General features: G+C 56.9%; 1 protein-coding gene across 1 annotated transcript in view; it reads right to left on the reverse strand.

The window, feature by feature from the left end:
* ECE1 (endothelin converting enzyme 1) overlaps nucleotides 1–17,423 on the reverse strand; it is a 126,711-nt gene extending 109,288 nt beyond the window's left edge. The window contains exon 1 of the mRNA XM_055398761.2: nucleotides 17,301–17,423. Coding sequence (XP_055254736.1) covers nucleotides 17,301–17,303 — 3 coding nt within the window. The 5' untranslated portion in view covers nucleotides 17,304–17,423. The remainder of the gene's footprint in view (nucleotides 1–17,300) is intronic.
* Nucleotides 17,424–18,204: the final 781 nt, after the last annotated feature.

Consider the following 18,204-nt stretch of genomic DNA (forward strand, 5'->3'; position numbering starts at 1 on the left):
TGAGCCGGCTCTGTGCCCTGGGAACGGGTGACAAATGCAGGCGGGGGTGGCAGGAACAAGTGGCTGGTGGAGTGTGCCTGGTTTTCCTCACCCAACCTTGAGTGTGTCACCAGGTGTTACCTGGCCCTGCCCAGATGGAACTTGATGGAGGAGAAAGATTCCCCTGGACTTTCCTGAATGAGCTTTATGGCTGACTCACTGGCACTTGGGGACAGTAAGAAAACTCTCAGATCACCAAAGAAGGAAAAAAAAATCCCTCTTCAGTCTGGAGGGATCCTAGATCACTGGCAGAGATGCTCCCTGACATTTTGTTCCAGGTTCTGTTCTTGAAAGAAACACATGACACAACAGATGAGGCTGGCAATTGCTTGCAAAGTGCAGGTTTTATGTCTTGGACTCTGTGTCGCCATTAGCTGGTGTTAACACTTAACAGACCTGTCCCCAGTGACCCTGTGAACCACGCACTGGCTCCAGGACTGTTCCTCTGGCCCAGGAGGGCTGTTCCCCGTCCAGACGCACCCCTCTTCCAGCACTGTGGGGCTGCACCCCGCCCCCCAACTCATCTTTCGTCTGCCCGGAGCAGGTGGGCCAAGAGGCAGGGTCTCTGCCCTCCAGAGCTTCCCTTCCAGGGCAGAGAAGCCACAGGCACAACCAAAGGGCGTTAATGCCCAGAGGACAGAACAGTGCCAGCTCCTCATCCAGCTCGAAACCTGCTTCCAGCTGCCTGGTCCCTCCCTGGAGGGGACCACCCGCTTCCCCCCAGAGAGATCCCGGGTCAGGGTTCCAGAGCAGTCTTCCTCTCATGCTCCTTGGCTAGCCTCTCTATCTCCAACACTTGACAGCTTTTCTGAGCCACAAGCCCACCCCATCCCAGTCCAGAAGTTTAGATGCTCCAGAGAAGCCTGCAAAACACTCCTGGCTCTGGAGTCACGGCTCTAAGCTGTGTGGCTTTGGCCGAGTCACCTTGCCTCACCAAGCCTCAGTTTCCTCATCTGTTAAATGGGGACACGCTAGGACTTCTCTCTCTCTTTTTTATGGCGGGGAGGGAGGCTGGCTGTGCAACATGTGGGATCTTAGTTCCCCAACCAGGGATGGAACCCACGTCCCCTGCAGCGGAAGTGCAGTCTTAACCACTAGACCACGAGGCAGGGTCTCGTGGACCCATCACTTTAGACGGACTCTGATGACATGCAACCGCCGTTTGCCACAGGGCCCGGCTCACTTAGTGTTCACTCAGTAGCGGCTCCTGCTTCCTGCTCCGCGGAGCAGACAGGTACGAGGACGGGGAGAACAGGTGGCCCAAAGCGCTGCACCTGCACCAGGTGTCCAGACACTGTCCTCCAGGCCCAGGGAGACCCCGGCTTCTTTCCCCAAGAAGCCACCAGTGGCTCTTACGCCAACCCCCCAGCTCGCTTCCAAAGAGGCTGCCCGTGTCCTGCCAGTGCGACGATGTCCACAGCTGAGCTCCCAGTGGTGGGAAGGGGACTTTCTCTGTCGGTCCCAAACTTGCCTCATCCCGACTCAACAGGACATCGGACAGGGGGCTGAGCTGGTAGCACTGAGCCTTTTCCCTGTCCCAATGTCCTGAGTTAATAATAGCTGCTTCCCAGCCCTGGGTGTCACGCAGCATGTGGCCCCCTAAGTAAAAATACCCAGGTGGGGGAGGGGGACTCGGAAGGGGTCACAAGGTTGCGGGGGAGGGAGAGGGGGTGGCAGGAGAAAGAGAATACACTTCTTGACACCTACTGTGGCTCAGCAGTAAGGAATCTGCCTGCAATGCAGGAGATACACGAGATGTGGGTTTGACCCCTGGGTCAGGAATATACCCTGGAAGAGAGCAGAGCAACCCACGCCAGTATTCCTGCCTGGAGAATCTTGTGGACAGAGGAGCCTGGTGGGCTACAGCCTATGGGGTCACAAAGAGTCGGATACGATGGAAGCAACTAAGCACGCACACACTGTGTGTCAGGGTGAGAAGGACCTAGTCCTTGTGTAAGTGCGTGTGTGTGTGTGTGTGCGTGTGTGCGTGCGTGCGTGCGTGTGTGTGTGTGTGCCATCCCCGGTAGAGCGGGGGAGCTGGGCCCCAGAGAGAGATCACGCCCAGGTCCAAGGTCCAGGGGCGATTCTCAGGGAGAAGGGTCCCAAGAGGAGAATGGACTCTGGAACCTGGAGAGGGGAGCCTGAGCTGCAGAGAGGAAAATGGGGGCTCCCACACAAAGGGAATGCGGTTCACGCAGGAGCGTCATGCCTCTTAGAACCGCAGAGGGGATGGTTTAGAGCCAGGGGGTGGAGGGGAGGCCTGCAGGGCGAGAAATTCATTTCGTTGAACATCTCAGAGGTGGCATGTGCCAGGGAGTTAATGCAGGGCTGGCGGGGGGTGGGAAGGAAGAAAACAGCAGCCAGCTGTTTCCAGTTCAGAGGTGTGGGTGCAGGGGCGTCACCTACGTCTGGGGGGGCCCCACCAGCAGAGGCCCAGGCTCTGGTCCTTCCTTTCTTTCCGCAGCAGGGCGTTTCCTCAGATCCTTGGAAGGGCCCCCACTCCTGCCCAAGCAGGGGCCATGTAAGCACAGCAGCTCCAGTCCCCATCCCAGCCCCACTTCTGCGGACTCCTTCAAAACTGGAGGATGGCCGGCCAGAGGGCAGAGGGAAAGAATCCGGGTGTCAGAGCACCACCCTCCCCCTGGTAGATGCTTCAAAGACAGATCTGTGCCAGGAAGCCCCTCCTCCCCTGAAGTCAGCAGGCCCCACCCTTGGGGAGTTGGGAGTGGGCGCAGGCATGAGAAGGCCTGAAAGGAGGACTCTGCAAAAGAGCTGCCCGGAAGCTCGGCCCTGAGTCAGAGCTCTGCAGGAAGGCCCGCCCACAAGCTGTGTGACCCTGACCCAGAGCAGCTCACACACCTCCTGGGCTCCGTTCTCACTCATCAAAGTGAGCAGCTCTACCGCCACCCCCCACCCCCCCTCCTCCACCCCCCACCCCCCCTCCTCCACCCCCCACCCCCCCTCCTCCACCCCCCACCCCCTCCACATCTCTGTCTGCCTCTCCCTTCCACTCCCTCGGGCAGGACCACCATCTCCCACCTCCACTCCTGCCCCCTCCCCCCAGCCTATCTCCACTCAGCAGCCAGAGTGAGTTTCATAGAAGGCGATTCGGGTCCTGCCATCTCCCTGTGGGCACCCCAACCAGGGCCAGGTGGGCCCTCCACCCTGAGAGTTAGTGATGTTTGCCTTTTCTTACTTCACAGGCTTAAGTGGGATCTTTCATTGTAGAAGAAAATAGAGCCTATAAAGTTTATTGATTTGCAAACGCACACTCTCGTGGCTTTCCATGTTCCACTGCTGTTGGGACGAAGGCCAAGTGGCTCACCTGGTCCACACAGTCCCATGGGGCCAAGGCCCTGACAAACCCCGCTGCCTCACCTTGGGTCACTTTTACTTTCTACTCCACTTATGCTGAGCCTGCTGTATAGGCCACCCACCTCAGGACCTTTGCACAAGCCATTCTCTTAGCCCAGAGTACTTTTCTATCTTTTCACCTGGTTAATACGTAACTCACCCTTCGGATTTCTCCTCAGTTGTTTTTTCCTGAGAGATATCTTCCCTGACATGGCTCTCCCCCCAACCCCTGCCTGGGATGAGCTCTTCAGACATAAGATCACACAGTATTCTGCTCAAAATCATAAATCTGTGCAATCACCCAAGACCATTTCTGTGTGCTCACCATTCTATACTCTGTGCCTGGCACGTAGGAGTTGCTCAAAAATGGTAATTACCACCACCACCAATCTTCCCATATTTCCTTAGATTCCAGGCCTCTAAGAACCTGTGTTTGGGAATGTGCAAAAGAGGCCACGTGCAGGGCTGAGAACACAGGCATCAGTGGCTGAGGGATGTGGGTTCTAAGTCCCTGAACCTCGCTAAGCCTGAGTTTCCTCGATCAATCTGAAGATGAAATACGTATGACATGTTGGTTACAAATGTCCTCATCATGACTGGTCGAAGTCTCAAGACTCCCCACTTTCTTTTGTACCAACTTCCCCACCAAGCAATGTTCTGATGGCTGAAATGACAAAACAGAAGGCCCACAACAGTGCTGGCTGCAGAGCGGATGTGCAGAAAGTCAGGGTTGCCCAAGTGTGATCAGTCACCCACCAGCATCAGAATCAGGAAGCTCACTGGAAACGTGACTTCCTGTCCGTACCCTACCCCACAGAGACGGAGTCAGAGCGGGACTCTCACGCACACTTGGGCCTGAGAAGGGCTGCCACTAATACAGTGGAGTCGTACTGTTACCACCTACCTGCAGAAATCCTGGGGCCCTGATGAGAAGCCCAGAGAATGCGTGGATGGGGGTCGGAGCGCCGGTCACCAGAAGGGCCCAGCCTATCATGACTGGTCTGCTTCCTCACGGCTTAGAAACGTGAGCACACGCCGTGGAGTTAGACCAAATAAGGAGCAAATTCTAGAGCATTTGCTTAGCTGTGAGCCCATGGACATGCAGCTCAACCTCTCTTTGTTGCCTTCTGTAGGCTTAAAATGGTGACAGTTCAGTGCAGTTCAGTTCAGCCAATCAGTCGTCTCCGACTCTTTGCGACCCCATGGACTGCAGCACGCCAGGCCTCCCTGTCCATCACCAACTCCCGGAGTTTACTCAAACTCATGTCCATTGAGTCAGTGATGCCATCCAACCATCTCATCCTCTGTCGTCCCCTTCTCTTCTTGCCCTCAATCCTTCCCAGCATCAGGGTCTTTTCAAATGAGTCAGCTCTTTGCATCAGGTGGCCAAAATACTGCAGTTTAAGCTTCAACATCAGTCCTTCCAATGAATATTCAGGACTGATTTCCTTTAGGATCGACTGCTTCAATCTCCTTGCAGTGCAAGGGACTCTCAAGAGTCTTCTCCAACACCACAGTTCAAAAGCATCAATTCTTCGGTGCTCAGTTTTCTTCATAGTCCAACTCACATCCATACCTGACTACTAGAAAAGTCATAGCCTTGACTAGACGGAACTTTGTTGACAAAGTAACATCTCTGCCTTTTAATATGCTGTCTAGGATGGTCATAACTTTTCTTCCAAGGAGTAAGCGTCTTTTAATTTCATGGCTGCAGTCACCATCTGCAGTGATTTTGGAGCCCAGAAAAATAAAGTCTGTCACTGTATCCACTGTTTCCCATCTATTTCCCATGAAGTGATAGGACCGGATGCTGTGAGCTTTGTTTTCTGAATGTTGAGCTTTTCACTCTCCTCTTTCATTTTCATCATGAGGCTCTTTAGTTCCTCTTCACTTTCTGCCATAAGGGTGGTGTCATCTGCATATCTGAGGCTATTGATATTTCTCCCGGAAATCTTGATTCCAGCTTGTGCTTCATCCAGCCCAGCGTTCCTCATGATGTACTCTGCATATAAGTTAAATAAGCAGGGTGACAATATACAGCCTTGATGCACGCCTTTCCTATTTGGAACCAGTCTGTTGTTCCATGTCGAGTTCTAACTGTCGCTTCCTGACCTGCATACAGGTTTCTCAAGCAGCAGCTCAGGTGTTTTGCAGGCTTAAAATGGTGACAGTTCAGTTCAGTTGCTCAGTCGTGTCCGATTCTTTGCGACCCCATGAATCACAGCACGCCAGGCCTCCCTGTCCATCACCAACTCCCGGAATTCACTCAAACTCACTGCCATAGAGTCGGTGATGTCATCCAACCATCTCATTCTCTGTCGTCCCTTTCTCCTCCCACCCCCAACCTTTCCCAGCATCAGAGTCTTTTCCAGTGAGTCAACTTGTCATATGAGGTGGCCAAAGTATTGCAGTTTCAGCTTTAGCATCAGTCCCTCCAATGAACACCCAGGATTGATCTCCTTTAGGATGGACTGGTTGGATCTCCTTGCAGTGCAAGGGACTCTCAAGAGTCTTCTCCAGTACCACAGTTCAAAAGCATCAATTCTTCGGCGATCAGCTTTCCTCACAGTCCAACTCTCACATCCATACATAGTGACAACCAACCTCTAATTGCTGGGGTTGTTAGAAAGATCTGAGGAAGAGCGTTATGCAAAGTGCACCTCAGGTTGCTGGGGGTGGGGTGGGTGCAGGGAAGTGAGGGGAGCTGCAAAGTGAAAGAGGAAATCGTCACCGACCCTTTGTGCCTCCTCTGTAACCACAGGGGCACTGGCGGGGGAATCTGTGTGTCCTTCTCAGGACTGAAGTCCTGGCCATCGAGAGAGGCAGAAATTCTCCACGCAAGGCTGGTCAACCACCCACCACCCTGGTGGAAGCGGAAGGCAGCAGGGTTGAGAGCACAGGAGCAGGGGTTGGATGAGAAATGGCTGGACAGTTGCCCAGGGGCCACACTCAGTGGCCCAAGACCAGAGGGATCACATCTCCCAAGGCTCACAGGGTAGTGGGGCCAAGCTAAGCCAGACTCTTCAGATTTAAATTCTGGCTCTGCCTGGCTGGCGAACTCCTATTCATCCTTCAAGACCCAGATCAAAATAATCTCCACCCTGGGCCAAATCAGTCATCCATTCCCCCAGCCTTTAGAGGCTGTGGCTTCTCACTTGTTGCCAGTTGACTCGTCTGCCTCTCCCACAGGCCTGGGAGTTCCTTGGGTGGGGGGTGCAGAGATGCCCTCATACCTGGCACAGAATATGCATTCAGCAAATGCTGATTCAGCTTGAATTCCAACTCTTTTCAGCCTTCTGAGTTCCCTTCCTCACCCCACTAAATGCCTCTATTCTAATCCCGTTCCTCTCCAGATACAGGCCCTTTGTTTTCCAGGGTTTCAACTTCCAGATCCCTTTTTCCTGAAAGACACCAGCTCAAGCCAGAGCTGATGCTTAAGGGAGGATATACAGAAAGACCTCGTATTAACTTCTTAACTTTTGCTGGCTGCAAAGGACTCCCACGGAAGGGGAAGCAGTCAGGGACCACAAGACTGTTCTTTCCCTTCCTGAGCCTTTGTCTCCCCATGAAGCGGCTGCTCTAGATGACATCTAAGTCCCCACTTGCATGTTGCTCTCATGAGACCGTGAACTCCCAGGCCCTGCCCTCCCTGTGGCTTCCCTCCCCACCCACCGGGGAAGCCCAGCAGGATGCCCAGTAACCACCCACTCAGGGGCAGAGGAAGGTGAAGGACCGCTTTCTCGTGGCTGCCTCCTGCCTCAGACCAGCCCGGAACACCCGGGAACCACAAAGCCACAGGACGGACTGGAGCCGGGCTGTGGGAGCTGCAGCCTGCCGGGGGGGTGGGGGGTGGGGGTAGGGAGCACTGGGAGCCCTGGAGGCCATCACTCCCTCTGCCTCACTTCTCGGCAGGGGGTGCGGAGGGGCCCTTCTTGCTCCATGTCCCTGGGTCTCCAGGGCCTGGGGTTCTGGGAAAGGGGTCCCTCTGGGAGGACCCGAAGCTCACTCTGGAAGGCTGAGTTCAAAGGCAGGTCTTAAGACCAGTCTCTCTGGCTCCAAGCATCAGTTCTCTGCCCACCAGGCTCAGCTGCCAGGAACATCTTTAACACCTGGGATGGTCCTATCACCTCTCTCCCCTCTGAAGTAGCTGCTCGAAGCCCACATCCTGGTGTAACAGAAGCCTCCTTTGCGCACAGGACAGGTGAAAGTGTCTCCCACTGGGCACTGCCTCCCTGCCTCACTCCTGCTCCCTACAGGCCACCTCCCCACACAGCAACCAGGGCCCTCCCAAAGCCAAATGAGTCCCCTCCCTGTCTGGAGCCCTGCAGCGGTTTTCCGGTTTTCCGTCGCTCTGAAAAATGAAACGCCAGACTTCCCTGGTGGCACACTGCATGGGAGTCTGCCTGCTGGCGCAGGGGACACACGTTTGATCCCTGGTCCAGGAAGATTCCACATGCCACGGCAACTAAACCCTGTGTGCCGTAACTACTGAGCCCGCAGGATGCAACTACGGAAGCCCAAACGCTCTAGAGACTGAGCTTGGCAACAAAAGAAGCCGCCACAATGAGACGCCCACGCACCCACCGAAAGTGGCGAGGCCCAGCCCAGCCACATGGGAGACAGCCCACGCAAGGAAGACCCAGTGCAACCAAAAATAATTAATTTAAAAAAGGAAACACCGACTTCCCCAACCCCACCCCAAGCCTGACAAGGCCCTGTAGGATGTGGCCTCTCCACACTCACCTCTTCCTACCCACTTCCCCCTTGCTCCCTCCACCCATCAGCCTTCCGGACACTCCTAATGTGCCCAATCCCTCGTCTCTGTCTCAGGCCCTTTGCACTGGCTGTCCTGTTTGGAATTCTCTCCTCTCCCCGCATCTCTGCCTAGCCACCCCCTCCTCATCCTTCCCCAGCCATCTAGAGTTTCCCATTTCCCAGCTCACAGCCTCATCCCTGTTTTCCTTTTCTCTCCTTTCTCTGATGGGATCTTTTCGGCTGACTGGTCTGCCTGTTTAAAATCTGCCCCTCCTTCTCCTAGAAGGCAGCTCCTTATGGGCGGGGGTTCTGCCACCCCCACCATGAGGCAGGAGCTCACTTCAGCCTTATCACCCTGCAGAAGAGGATGCAGCAACTCAGAGAGGTGGAGTCACTTGCCCAAGGTCACAGAGCCGGCAGCAGCAGGATTCAGATCCAGGTTGGCCCTGTTACCTTTGCAGAGACTCCATGCATGGGGCTCCTACAGCCAGGGGCCCCCTCTGCGGTGGGGGGGGAATCTCACCCAGAGAGGACGGCGTCATGAGAGGGTACTAAGTGAGGGTGCCGAGAAGGAGGAGACAACCCACTTTCCTAAAGGGCCCTTCCTTGGAGATTCGGGACACGGGGCAGCGGAGCAAGCCCAGAGGCGGAGAATCAGAGAGCAATCGGCAGCAGATGCTCCCAGGCGAGGGGAGCCCACTGGAAACCAGGGAGCCGCAGAAACCTTCAAACCACACCATGTTCGGGAGAAGCAGAAACTGACGACCAGGGAGGGAAGGGACTTCCTAAGGTCCCACAGCCACTCAGTGGTAGAGCCTCGCGGCCTGGGGTCCCCCGGGCCAGACTCCCACCCTGCCCTGAGGACTGAGGGGCTCCTAGACAAAGTTCTGGATCTGGGCAGAGCCCCTGCCCGGAGCAGTCAGGTCCTGAGGCCATCAGCATAGGTCTGAAGCCTTAAGACAAAGCAAGAGCTCAAATTCCATCTTTCTTTAAAAAGGCATTCATCAAGCAGGTACTCTAGGTTAGGCCTTGGGCCCCCGGGCAAAGAGGTGAACAGGGCCCTCCTTGAAACACAAACGGACCCTCCGACCGGGCGGTTCTACTCCTACGACCCACCCAAGAGACAGGCACGGGAATATCACCACCATCCAGCCTGGAATCAACTCAAACATCATCCACGGATGCACACAAGCACATCCACCCAGAGGCACGTAACAGAGCCCACAGAGGCATGAATCCTGGCAACAGCTCAGAGGTGCGACAAACATTCAGTGCTGACGGCGCTGAAGGAAACCAGACCCAGGCGCACATACATGCGAATTCACGCAGAGTCCAGAATCAGGCGAAACAGAGCCAGAGAAGATGGGTCAGCGGCCCCCTTGAGCAGGGGGACTGACACTGGAGCTCCCCACAGGAGCGGGGCGCGTGGGAACTCTGCGGGCGGTGGGAAGGTGGCGGTTATGTAGGTGAGTACATCTGTGAAAACTGAGCTGTACAAGATGTGTGCATCTTGTGTAAATGATGCCGCAACTGTTTAATTAATTTATTCATGACTGTACTGGGTCTTTGCTGCTGTGCGTGGGCTTTCTCTATTTGCGGTGGGCAGGGGCTACTCTCTAGTCGAGGTGCAGGGGCTTCTCTTGTTGCGGCTCAGGGGTGCCAGAGCACAGACTCAGGGGTTGTGGCCCACGGGCTTAGCTGCTCTGTGGCCAGGTGGGATCTCAGCTCCCCAACCAGGGATCGAGTCCATGGCCCCTGCACCAGCAGGAGGATTCTTAACCCCAGGACCACCAGGAAAGTTTCTCTGCCACAATTTTAAAGAATGCACACTCATGCCCTCAAGAAGCACCCTGATGAGCAGGACCTTTAGTGGTTCTTGAAACCATAAAAAAGGCTGATAAAACGGGCTGAGCCCCCTGGCTGAACCCAGGAGGGAGTTGAGTTCTTCCAAAACCGCATCTGATACAACTGTTTCAACCGGAATACAAAACAGGTGCCACCATCTCCATAATAGAGACGAGGGAAACGAAGCTCAGAGGGGTGACATGCTGTCCCAAGTGACAGCGCAAAAAGCGAGGGAGCCAGGCTGGACCCTGAGCCACTTCTGCGGCTGGCAGAGCCCCTCCCTGCCTGGCCTGCCCCATGGCCCCTCCTCTCCAGGGCTGGAGGCAACGGCTGCTCTCTGTGCTGGCCACAAAGCTCCTGTGAAACAACCGCTTTGGAAATGCATCCGTCCTCCCCTCTGCCTCCTCCCTCACCCTGCTCCCACCACAGATTGCTGAGGTCAGTCCTGGACTTGGGTGTGTGCGTGCGTGTGTGTGTGTGTGTGTGTGTGGTGTTAACCCAGGGACTTTTTCAGCTCCTGGGTTCCCCCAGCCCAAGTACTAGGAGGGTTTGAGGTTACAGTCCCCACCCTTGGTTCTTGTTCCCAAGTGACGCAACCCAGTGCCTGGATCCAGAGGATTATCAAATGTTTACTTGGACTAACAGCCACCACCGCCAACCACCGCCACCACCATCACTTACTCACCCTCGTGTTTATGTGTGTCAGTCGCTCAGTCGTGTCCGACTCTTTGTGACCCCATGGACTGCAGCCCGCCAGGCTCCTCTGTCCACGGAGATTCTCCAGGCAAGAACTGGAGTGGGTTGCCATGCCCTCCTCCAGGGGATCTTCCCGGCCCAGGGATTGAACCCAGGTCTCCAGCACTGCAGGCAGATTCTTTACTGTCTGAGCCACCAGGGAAGCCCTACTCACTTCTTATCCTGTGCCCCAAACTCTCCGCATCAATGTGTCATCTTGTTAATCCTCACCAGTGATCCTCCAAAACAGGTCCGTTAGCAGCTCATTTTACAGACTGGGGAAACTGAAGCTCGAAGGGGCTGACCTCCCACAGCCTCGCAGGGAGGAAATGCAGAGCTGAGATGGAAACCCCGGTCTGGCCAACTCCACACCCGTGCTCTGAATCAGAGCATCATGCTTGGAATCCTACATATCACGGCTGAAAAGGGCCCCTTGAATCGGTCTGTTCCAGCCACGCCATTTTACAGATGGGAAAACAAAGCACGACTTGCGGAGAGCCCCAGGCTGAAGCCTTGCCTTGGGTGACCAGCTCCCGGCTGGCCCGCACACCTGGGGGCGGCGTGTGGGAGGCAGGCTCCGGTTCCAGGCGGAGCTAAATATTGACACTGTGTTTACCCTGTAACCCGACTCCTGCTTGCTGCCCACAGTCCCATCCTGCCTTCCCCGCGGAAGAAGGGAGGAGCTGGTGGGGAGGAGCCTGGGGAAGAGGAGGGTCTGTCTTCTGGCTCACACACACGGAGCATGAGGTCAGGAGGCTGGGGACTTCTCCAGCCAGGGGCCACTGGGGACCTGGTCCAGGGGCCCCCGGCTCTATGCCGGGAGCTGCGAGACAGGGGTCTGGGCTGGGGGACACGGACCTGGGTTTCAGCCCTGGCTTGGCCACCTGTTGGCCGTGGGATCACGGACAGGTGGTGAACGGGGGTGGGCAGAAGGACCTCACCAACTGTCAAGTGCTGGGCAAAGGTGAAAGGTAATCAATATGTCAGCCTGGCCTGCGTCCAGCCCCAACCAGCTCCCAGGGCCTCTGGCCACTGCCCAACAGTCCCATCCGCGTCCCCAGGGGGTTTTCCCAGGAAGGCCGCTTCTGCCAAATAGAGTGGCAGTGTGGGAATGAAGCCAGAATCCTGAGTAATCAGGAGGCTGCTGCCTGCTTTCAGGTCCTAATTCGCTAACTGGTCTCTGAGCCTCAGCCTTCCCAGGTCCGTAATGGGGATGAACCTGCTCCCTGCGGTTGGTGTGACGGTCACAAGGGTGACATCTAAGTGCCAGGCACATGGTAGACGCTCACGTTACCCCTCAGTCTTTCCTCCTGTAAAACAGGGTTGTTGAATTAGGTGGTTACAAATCACCCTTTAACACAAGCGCTCCAAGATTTTAAAGAGATGGAGCAGCCAGGCCCACCTCCCTGAAGTTAGATCCTCCCTCAGCTTATTTCCTGAATGTTTTCCAGAAACTTGTTCCTCTGTTTACATCTGCCCCTCACTAACTCCCCCACCACGAGGCCTGTGGGGAGAGGGAGCCTTTCTGAGGCTTGTCAGTGAGCCAAGACAGGCCTGGGAACCCCATCCTCAGGACCACTGGGGAAAGGGCAGGACCACCAGGTCCCTGCCTCCGAGCGCCCCTCTCTGGCGATGGGGTTCAGTCAGCACTGGTTACTCACTAAACTTTGCCCCCTGCCAGACGACATCTCTTTCAGATCAGTTCAGTCCCTCAGTCGTGTCCGACTCTTTGCAACCCCATGGACCGCAGCACGCCAGGCTTCCCTGTCCATCACCAACTCCCGGAGTCCACCCAAACCCATGTCCATCGAGTCTGTGATGCCATCCAACCATCTCATCCTCTGTCGCCCCCTTCTCCTCCCACCTTCAATCTTTCCCAGCATCAGGGTCTTTCCCAGTGAGTCAGTATCTCCTTACTGTCTTCTCTTCAAAGCTTGGATCCTTGGAAGCCTTCCATTCCATTCACTGTGGCCCAAGGAAGCAGTTCAAATGCCGTCTCCTTTGGAAACCCTTCCCTGATACACCCCCATGGCCAGAGGGACCCTGAAGCTGCATCCCCATTTTCTATCTTGTTTCAGAACTTTTTGGAAATTTCACCTTTCTCCTCTGATAGATCAAAGTTCCTGGAGGCCCCCTAGTTATTTGCATGAAAGCAGGAGAGGAGGAAGGTCATGCCCACAGGGCAGGGGGCTCTGAGGGACCTCTAGGGCCAGACCCCCTCCTCGCTGCACCGCCCACCCTGGGCAGTGTGATGCGGGCGTGGGGTGGGGTGGGCGGGGGCAGAAGTGGGTGTTCAGACCACTGTGGTCTCTCCTGGGGCAGCTCCGGCAGTCTCCTAATGGGTTTCCTGGCCTCCATCGTTGCCCTTCCCCTCCATTCTCTGCAAAAGCAGCTTCTGCAATGATCTAAAAAATGCAGACCTGACCACGTCACTCCCCTCACTGCCCTTAGGATCCAGCCCCAAATCTTGAATGGGCCCTCCCTGCACACGCCCACCCCAGCCACCTCCCAAGCGTCATCTTCTGAGCCTGCAGGCGAATTAGCTCCCGAGAACACCAAGTTTTGTCCCATCTCCCATTTACTGCATCCTCTGCCTGGAATGCTCTTCCCCGTCTTGTCCATTCTTTAAGGCCACAGCCTTCATGGCACGTCCTCTAGGGCAGCCTTTTTATGGCCCCAGGTTGCCCTATCTGTGCCACAGCACCCTGTGTGTCTCCTTGGTAACAGAAATCACACTTGTAATTTCCTGCTCCATATCTCCTGATTGCCAGACTGAAAAACAGACCTCCCAGTCTCATCCACACTGATGCCCACAGACCCAACTCCTGGCACTGTGCCAGGCATACTTTTTGGTGAACGAGTGAATGCAGCACTGTGGCCAGGGTGAGGCGCTCACCTACTTACTGGAAGGAAAAAACTGAGAGGAACAAAAGGTCGTAAACATTTGCTGATGGCTCCTCCCTCGTTGCTGTCACCGCTGACATCAAAGTGTGGACTTTGGCCAAGCTGTTTCTGTCTTGGCCAACGCCTGAAACTTTCTGCTGAACCCACCCTGGAGCCCTCCTACTACTTAAATCCTGCTTCTCCCCTGTACAGGGCTTGGTCTCTCCAATTCCATCTGGGAAAGAATGTATCTATTCTTTAACAAAAGTTAATAAGGTGCCTGTAAGCAATAACCCAACAGCAAGGTGGCCTGGCCTCCCCGGGGAAAGATCTGGGAACTCCCTGCGGACTGGCTCAGGGGCGTGTGGCGGCCTCCCATCTTCAATCAGCCATTCTGTCGTTGTTGTTCAGTCGCTCAGCCGCATCCGACTCTGTGACCCCATGGGCTGCAGCACGCCAGGCCTCCCTGTCCTTCACCATCTCCCGGTTCAGTTCAGTTCAGTTGCCCAGTTGTGTCCGACTCTTTGCGACCCCATGAATCACAGCACGCCAGGCCTCCCTGTCCATCACCAACTCCCGGAGTTCACTCAAACTCATGTCCGTTGAGTCGGTGATGCCATCCAGCCATCTCACCCTCTGTCGTCCCCTTCTCCTCCTGCCGATCAATCATACTTTCCCTCAAGTTCTCAACAATTTGTGAAGCATTTCTATGTCACGTCCTAGGTGGTATTGGCCTGCTATCCTGACAAGGAGCAAGCCTGCCGCACTTGGTAGGAAAGGGGATGCAGAGAGAAAGAACAGCTGACCCAAAGGCAGGCAGCAAGCAGGTGGTACACCCAGTCTTGTCACTTGGGAGCTGGACCCGGCTCTCAGCTCAGCCACTTACGGTAAAGATGACTGCCGGCCCTCCAGCTCAGCCCCTAGCTAGGAAGGTAAAGAAACATTCTCAGGGCTCCACAAGAGCAGGCTGGGTCTCCTTCCCCCACTGTCTGTCTGGGAACCCCCCCCTCAGACATCCAGGAGGTCTGTGCCTGCTCTGGTGCCATCTTGCTGTGTGACCCTGGACAATCCCGTTCGCCTCTCTGTGCCTGCTGCTGGCCAGTATGAGCACAACCAGAGACAGGAGGCACAGAAAGCCTCCTGAGAACCCTCGTCTCCCCAGCCTGTGGGGTGGGGGGATCTACCTGAAGCCTCTGAGAACAGCGCTGACTCCCTGACCAGGGGTTAGAGACCGAGGCGGGGCGCTGGCGACCAGCAAGGAGGTGGAGGCAGGGCATGGGAAACAGCCCACGCGCTCTCGGGGCAGAGCCCAGTTAGGAACCCAGGGGCCAGGGGAAACGGCAACGCGGGCAAGAACGCGGAATTGTTTAAAACCCGTGGAGCAGGACAGCCAAGGAATAAACACTCGAGCAGCCCTGAATCACCCCCACCTCAGGAATGAGCACACGGCCTGGTGTTTAGGAGAAACCAAAATGACAGGGGCCGAGGAGCCTGACATCAGCCTTCTTCCCACCCACTCGCAGTGGACCAGCTACCCACCGTGGAGTTCTGGCCCTTCGGCCTGCCCCAGCCTCCCACCACCTAGCCCCAGCAGCGTCCCCTGCTACTTTTTCCTCTCTCCTGCCGCTCCGGTGCCCACATGCCGAGCAAGCCCCATTGGGGCTTTCCAGGAGCACTTCCCACACTCCCATACCTCTGGTCCTCTGCTCCCACAGGTGCCCTGACCTGGGATGTTCTTTCCAACTCAGATGCCACCTGCTCAGTGAAGCTTTCTCCCACCTCTCCATCCGGAAGGGAGCCCTCCCCTGGCAGCACCGCGCTACCTCTCCTAAAGACATGCCTCCTAGCCTGAGGATGGTATGGCCACTTATGGACTAGTGAAACCCCCCCCCCTTTTTTTTTGGCCATGCTATGTGCCATGTGGGATCTTAGTTCCCTGACCAGGGATTGAACCCGGGTGCCCTGCAGTGGACGCACAGCCCCTAACCACTAAGCTGTATTCAGGTAAAGCCCTCTTGCTGGGTTAGCTCACCAAACCTGTACACCATCCTTGAGAGATAAGACATATCATCTCATTTCACAGATGAAGAGGAAACGGAAACTCAGAGGTGATGACGTCACTTGTCCCTCTGGGAAAGTAGAGGAACCAGAATTCAAACCCAAGTTGTTTGAGGACAAAACCAGGGGTCTTTCTGACAGGCTGGAAGGTTGTAAGGCTCTGAAAAGGGTCACCAAGGCAAAGTGACCTCTCCTTCTTTAACTGATTTTTGAGAAGGATAAATTTCTCTTTCTGAGTAACTAAGGTCAGGGTGGGCTTGGAGGCAGAGTGTATGATATGACCTCGAAGTCACCCTTTTTTTATTTCCCATATACTGAGACCTTAAATCAAGTGCGGATCCAATTGGGAGCGAGCACCGTGCCACTGCAACTGTTCAAGAAGAGCAACCCAGGGGGGAGGTTCCTGATCAAAGAGGTAGGTTGGATCCAAGATGGTCTCTAAGCACTTCTAGTGCGGAGTCAAGCCATAACTTCATTATTACTGACTCTGGAGTGGCTTGTGGTGGTGCAGGGGAGGCAGACACTCGTGGGCGAGGAAAGAGGGGCCTGGCTTGAAGGGAAGAAGAACGCGATATTGTAGGGGGGCTCCAGCCCGAGACTGAGCAGGAGTTGGTCCTGGGGAGTTCATTCAGGCTTGACGGCATCGTCACACAGAAGGGGAGGTGTGGCCGCGTCCCTGGGACTGGTGGCCACCATCACTGTCGCACGCCCTCCTCAGGCCCTACAGGGTGCTCTGTATCCACTCCACAGGGCACAGAGCAGGGCAAGAGAGAGAGTCGGAGGGGCCTGCCCTTGGGGAAAACAAGCCACAGAGAAGCAGGTGGCCTTGGCCTCCATGATGGCAAGGAGGTCACCAGGCCCCAGAGAGGTACTGAAAGGTCTTGGCTTTCCTTCCAAAGCTACCCTCCTCTCTAAAACAGCCGCAACGAATTCAGCCTGACCAAACGGATTTCTCTCTGGGGACTTCAGAAACACCGCAGCCGCCTCCCGCACCCCGAAGTCCCCAAGTCCCTTCTCCCTGGTGCCACTGTCCATCCGAGTCAGTGGCCTCAGCAGCCCCCTCCGATGAAGACCCATTACTGGGACATGCTGGGGAGACCAGATCGCTGGGCTTAGGGGCCCCCAAGAGGCCCCTGGTCTCTGACAGCATCCACTCTCAACCCTCAGGGCATAGTGGATCCGCAGTCCCAGGACGCCCGAACTACTCCTCCGAAGCTCTCGGCGCGGCCACCCACGACGCTCCAAGCCGAGCCTCAGCCCCAGACCCGCCTCAGAGTCCCGGGACACTCAGGTCCTACCGAATCCAGCGCTTCGGATGGTCCCCGACCCCCTTACGGAACCCGCCGAGGGTCTCCAAGCCCAGCCGCGTTCAGGGACTTCCGGACGCCCCAGCGCAAAACCACACCAAGGGAGCACGAACCCAGGCGGCCACCCCGACCCGCTCCAGCCGCCCCCGACGGAACAGAGCGCGGCGCCGCCAGGCGAGCCGAGCGCGGCCCGCGCGCCCCGCGACTGCACGCCTTCCCACAGCCGCAGCCGGCGCCCAGGCCCTCCGCGCCCCGGGCCGGCCCCGGGTCCCACCCGGGCGCCGCCGCCGGGGGCCGTCGAGGCGGGCCGGGCGCGGCACTCACCATCGTTCGCGCGCTCCGCTCCGGCCCCGCGCCGCGCTCCCGGCCCCACTCCCGGCCGCGCTGCCGGGACGGCGAGGATGGGCCCCGCTGGTGAGCGCGGCTCGCGCTACGAGCCCCGGGAGGCGGGCCCGCCGACGGGCCAATGGCGGGGCGCGGGGGCGCGGGGGCGGGCGGCGCGGCCAATCACGCGCGGGGCCGCCTCCCCCGCCCGCGCCCGCGCCCGCGCCTTAACCCTCGGCGCGCCGGGGCCGGGCCCGGGCGGCCGCGCGCGCACCCCCGAGGGCCGACCCGGGCTGGGGCTCCGGCGCCGGGCGTGGGCTCCAGACCTCGCCGACACCCGGCTCGGGGCCGGCCAAGGCCAGGGAGCCGCTCAGCTGCGTTCGGCGCGCGGCGCCGGGAGCCTCGGCGACCTTTGTCTTCCTGCCTGGTGCCTGCACGGAGTGTGAGCCAGGGCATTGCAGCTGCGCGCGCGCGCACGTGTGTGTATAAGAGTGAAAGAGGCTTGAGAGGGGGCGGGAAGTGTGTTTGTGTGTGTGTGTGTAAGAGGAAAGGAGGAGACAGGAAAGCTCGGGGGAGGGATGGATCCTGCGCGCGCCTGTGTGTTTCTGTGTGACGGAAGGCAGAGACCATGAGGGTTTGTTACTGAGTGCCTCTATGCGTGTGTGTGTGTGTGTGTGTGTGTGTGTGTGTTTAAGAGGGAAGGAGGGTGTGTGTAAGAGGGAAGGAGGGGGTGTGTGTGTGTAAGGGAAGGAGGGTATGTCTGTGTGTGTAAGGGGGAAGGAGGGTGTGTGTGTGTGTGTGTGTGTGTGTAAGAGGGAAGGAGGGTGTGTGTAAGAGGGAAGGAGGGTGTGTGTGTGTGTGTGTGTGTGTAAGAGGGAAGGAGGGTGTGTGTGTGTGAGTGTGT

This window comes from Moschus berezovskii, chromosome 2 (assembly GCF_049115385.1).
Source record: "Moschus berezovskii isolate FMDL1 chromosome 2, NW_MosBer_1.0, whole genome shotgun sequence".
NCBI classification, from domain to species: Eukaryota; Metazoa; Chordata; class Mammalia; order Artiodactyla; family Moschidae; genus Moschus; species Moschus berezovskii.